Raw genomic sequence first — 4,519 nt, 5'->3', positions numbered from 1 at the left:
CAGTTCCCCCCCGGCACACCGGCCAGTGCCAGCCGCTGCCAGCGCTGACCGAGCCAAGCGGATTCCTCCCCTCTCGGCATGGACTTGTGACCACTCACCTGGCAGGGAAGCGCCAGCGGCAGGGACAGGGCAGCTCCCCTCCCTAGCGGAGGGTTCTCTCGGGAGCGTGAGCAGTCCCTCACGTGTGGCAGCGCGATCGATTCGTCTGTTAGTTTATTCTCTCCTACTGCTCTCAGAGTGAACGAGGCCCCTGCTACAGAAGTGCCTTGTCCTTGTGAGACACATTTCCCCCCCTTCCTCCCCGATCCTAGAACCACGCCAGGGAAGTCGTTCAAGAGCAGCTCGCTAGTCGTCTGTGCCATGGGAAAAGCAAGTCCAGCCACGTCTCGTTTAAGTTAGTGATAAAGTTAATAAATCAGCATTATCTCCCCCACTTCCCCTCTTACATCAAGACTTTCAAGTCCCATAATCAGGTACCTCAATGGAAAAAAAAAAAAAGAAAAAAAAAGCTATGGGTGATGGATGAGGTGGGGTTTTCTTTCTACAGGACTCTGCAGGGATGATTTTCTGCTCTGCGCCTGGATGATGTTGTTTGCTTTGTGATGTCTGTGTGGGAGGCCCTGAGTTCCCTGTTACTGGGAGGGCGAAAGCAAACGTTTAGAGCCTGAGGTGCCACCTTATCCTTTCCTGTGGGACCCCCGGGCTTGTTTGCAGCTGGGTACGCAACCGCTGCACGTGGACACGGTGTTACCGCTGGCAGCTCCCTGTCTCCGCGGGGACGTTTAAAAGCAGCTCACGGTACAGGACGGGACAGCAGCAGCACATGCAATCATGTGATACCTCATCCAGTTCGACGCTGGAGCACACGCCCACAAAATCAGAAGTTGCAAATATAGGTTTGGTTTATGTATAGAGATAGACTTCGGCTGAGGCTCTGCCGGCCGGTTAACACCAGCCTCCACCACGGGAGGGCTGGGAGGGATCGGTCGGCTGTACTCGCTCTGCTCCAGCCGGAACGTGCTCTCTGGTCACCCAGAGTCACAGACCAGTAACGCCAGGGCCATCTCTACAGTGTGTATCCTGGTCTTGTTTCCACAAGAGGAGGGTTTGGAGAGGCCTAGCTTGAACTAAAACTTCTAGAAGAAGCCAATTTCCACTGCCTGAAAGCTTTTTTTTTTTTTCCTCCTCAGTCCAGTCTCGTCCAGATCTACTCCCCGGGAAAGAATCACGCCGTTTAAAATGAACAAGTTTTTGCCTTACCTTCAACTTTTGATAATGAGGAAGGCTGCTGCAATGGGTCTTTTTTGCAACATCTTCATTTGTGTAGAACAGGGAACACAATTTGCAATAAAACCCTGTTTTGGGTACCACATAATTCACACCTAGAGAAGTAAACACCACAAAATAAACTAAGAGATCTACTCTACAGCATTTCTTTTCAATGTCATATGTCATTTCAGCTAAAGCTTCAAACCATAATTCACTTTACATTAAAAGCTGCTTTATCTTTACAAGTCCTCAGTTTAGGTTAGTCAAGCCGGGGCCAACTAATCACTAAAGATGTGATCTGCTTTGTTGATTGGTTGGGTTTGATTTTGAAAGCAACCTTTCAGATTAAGGGTCCGTTTTATCGGTTCCTTCAAAAGAACTACCAACGGTCTGTGACCAGGTTCTGAGTATTTAGTAAGAATCTAAACTATCAGCACTAGTATGGTTTGGGCGATTACTTGGATTTGTGTGGCTAAAATACACCTCGTCCAATTTAATTTCTGCCTAAGGAAAGTGTTATGGAGAACTGTATGAAAAGAAGGGGAAAAAAAGAAAAGTGCCAGGGTTAGGGGAGGAGTGAAGACGGGGAGGAGAGGGGGAAGCCCCGGAATGAAAGGCTCAGAGGCAACGTGTTGCCAGAAATAAAAGGCAGATGGAATGAGAAATGCTACTGCGATGCACAGCGACGTATCGGAGAAGGAAGGAACCGGCCTTACCGACAGGAACGTTGGGCTGGTACGGCCCAATCCTGAACTCGTCGGGAACGAGAGGCTTCTCCTGGACGCTCTTTGGTTCCTGCTCGTCCTGGGGGTCTGTGTTTTCCAGGGCATTTTTCTCAGCTTCCTGCACTGTTGTGGGATCAGAAGCTTCAACAGCTTCAGCCTTCGCATTCTCTTCGGGTTTGGTTCCATTTTCTAACGTTTCGCTCTCCTGCTCTGGCTCCTCGATCTTGTCCACCTTGATTTCTGCCAAACTATCGTCGGTTTTGCCAGCAGCTTTCACTGCCAAACCCGACTTGCGGAGCTTCTGATGATCCGAGTCTTCTTCATCGCCAACCTCATCCAGCGTGACGAAGCCCTCCATGCTCCGCGGAAAGCCACCCACATAGCGCTGTGGAGAAAACGTTTCCTCAGGTCAGATTATTCTCCAATGTTTCCCTCAAACTGTCTCACCTTTCAGAAAAGAACTGTCTTACCCTAAATTCCCTGGAAAACCACGCAAATTCCCCCTTCAAGACCTACCACGCTCATTCAAAATGTTACTCAACCAAGCAGGAGTGTGATGAGTTCTTTTTACATCTACGCCCCTGCCCCAGAATCAATGCTCAATTTCAGATTTTTTTTTTTAGCATCACGAGGACCTTCAACTTGAGAATTTCAGTGTTTTTTTCTGTTTCTATTTGAGGCAGTCTCACAAGATCCTCAAATTCACTCCTGCAAAAAATGTACAATCTTACCAGCATAATTCTGTGCTTGCTAACAGTACAAAAGTGCATTAAAAAATACTAATTGAGTTTTTTTCCGACCAGTGGAAAGTTTGGAGCATCTCCATCAAAAAACAACCGACCCAAAACTACAACCACCGAAACTGCTGCGATCTTAAAATCCACCTTCATTAAGCGATGGTGAATCTGACTGAATTCTGCTTTTCCTGAAGATTTTTGAGACTCCAGTAACCCACGTGCTCACCAGCGAGCAGCAGTGGAACAGCACCAGCTTTTATGGGTGCTTCGAGGGAGGAGGTTTGGGTTCTGCAGCCGTTCATCCTAACGGATATCCACGTATTAAGAAGTTACCCGTTTCTGTCAGAACAGAAACAGCCATTTCTAACGGATGCCCTTGGCCAGTTACATCCAGTGGGATCCCCAGTTTCTTCACAGGGGATTTAACACCCGTTTCTCCTCACAGGAGTTACAGACCCTCGGAAAAACGTCTGCAATCGTGAGTACTGCGGGGTGCCAAGTCCCGCTGGGGTTTCCACGCTCAGGCACTCGACACATTACCTTCTTCAGCTTTTTCTTTGCTGCTGGGTTGGCCACAACGTTCCCCTCGGTCTTCACGGCCACCTCATCGACCGTGTCCTTTTTTTCCTCAGTAGTCACATCGGTTAAATTGGCAACATCAGCATCGTCCCCTGCTGAGCTGCCGCTCTCTAACAGCGCTGCTGCCTCCTCCTCATCCACAAGCAGCTCGTCTTCAGACTCAAGCAGTAAACTGGGCTCATCTTGGTCTGCCTGTTCGCTGCTTTTAGCGCCCGATGGCTCAGCAGCTTCATCGGGTTTCTCCTCTTTCACTTTATCTTCTACATTGGCGCTTTCAGGTTTCTGTGGAGCATCCGTTTTAGACTTCTTATCTCCGGGAGAATCTTTGCTGTCTGGAGAGTATGTTCTCTTTCTGTGAGGAACAAAACATATTTGCTCGTAAACCTGAAGAGAGCCCAGAAATGATGAAAGCCCCACGGTAGGCAGTATTTATCGAGCCAGGCATGGAAAAGGTTACATTCCAGTTCAGAAAATGGAAGGCTGAGGGAAAGCTTGAAGGACACTGTCCTTCAGACAGGCAGAAGGCTGCTGCGAGGAGGAACTGGCCTTAGAAGGTAGGACAACTGCTCACGGGTTCCAAGGGCAGGCAGGCAAAGCTAATTCAGGACTGGAAAATATTTCCTGAGGAGGCTGTGAAACCGCCATCATCAGAGGAAGAGAGTAGTTACAAACAGTGACTCTCAGGGCACAACACACAACAACTGGATCGGAGCTTGCCCGACTCCTGCGTATCGTCTCCATACTCTGGATAAGCATTTCCACATTTCTTGTTTACAACATTATGCTTTAGCAAGAGCAAATTACCTGGTTTTATCCTTTTTCAGCAGTTCAACTCCCTTGTTTGGAATCTAAAATAAAACAAAACAAATCTGTAAGAGAATTATTTACACAACTGTCACAGCATTAATTCAGACCAGGCAGCACCATCTAGCCAAGCACCTCCAATTACGCCATCCACAGGTACTCTTTGACCACGGCCACCCACCAGCTGGTTAATAAGCTGCTACTGCGTGTCCTCAGCCCAGCAGAGACCCAGAGCTGCTGGAGCGGGGCCAGAGGAGCCCCAGCACTGACCCGAGGGTGGAACCCTCTGCTGGGAGGAGAGGGGAGAGAGCTGGGGGGGTTCAGCCTGGAGCAGAGGAGGCTGCGGGGAGACCTGAGTGCAGCCTGTCAGTGCTGCAAGGGGCTGTGCGAGAGCTGGGGAGGGGC

At 49.3% G+C, this 4,519-nt stretch overlaps 1 protein-coding gene across 1 annotated transcript in view; it reads right to left on the bottom strand.

Annotated features, from left to right (window-relative positions):
* Positions 1–4,519, bottom strand: part of MATR3 (matrin 3) — a 16,596-nt gene that overhangs the window by 700 nt on the left and 11,377 nt on the right. Inside the window, exons 10-13 of the mRNA XM_010142578.1 lie at positions 4,115–4,158; positions 3,272–3,662; positions 1,986–2,379; positions 1,261–1,382 (exon numbers count right to left, since the gene is read on the bottom strand). Of these exons, the coding sequence (XP_010140880.1) occupies positions 1,261–1,382; positions 1,986–2,379; positions 3,272–3,662; positions 4,115–4,158 (951 nt within the window). The remainder of the gene's footprint in view (positions 1–1,260; positions 1,383–1,985; positions 2,380–3,271; positions 3,663–4,114; positions 4,159–4,519) is intronic.

This window comes from Buceros rhinoceros, unplaced genomic scaffold (assembly GCF_000710305.1).
Source record: "Buceros rhinoceros silvestris isolate BGI_N320 unplaced genomic scaffold, ASM71030v1 scaffold35428, whole genome shotgun sequence".
Classification (NCBI taxonomy): domain Eukaryota; kingdom Metazoa; phylum Chordata; class Aves; order Bucerotiformes; family Bucerotidae; genus Buceros; species Buceros rhinoceros.
Note: the sequence above shows the minus strand (reverse complement) of the source record. Positions and strands in the feature narration are given on the sequence as shown.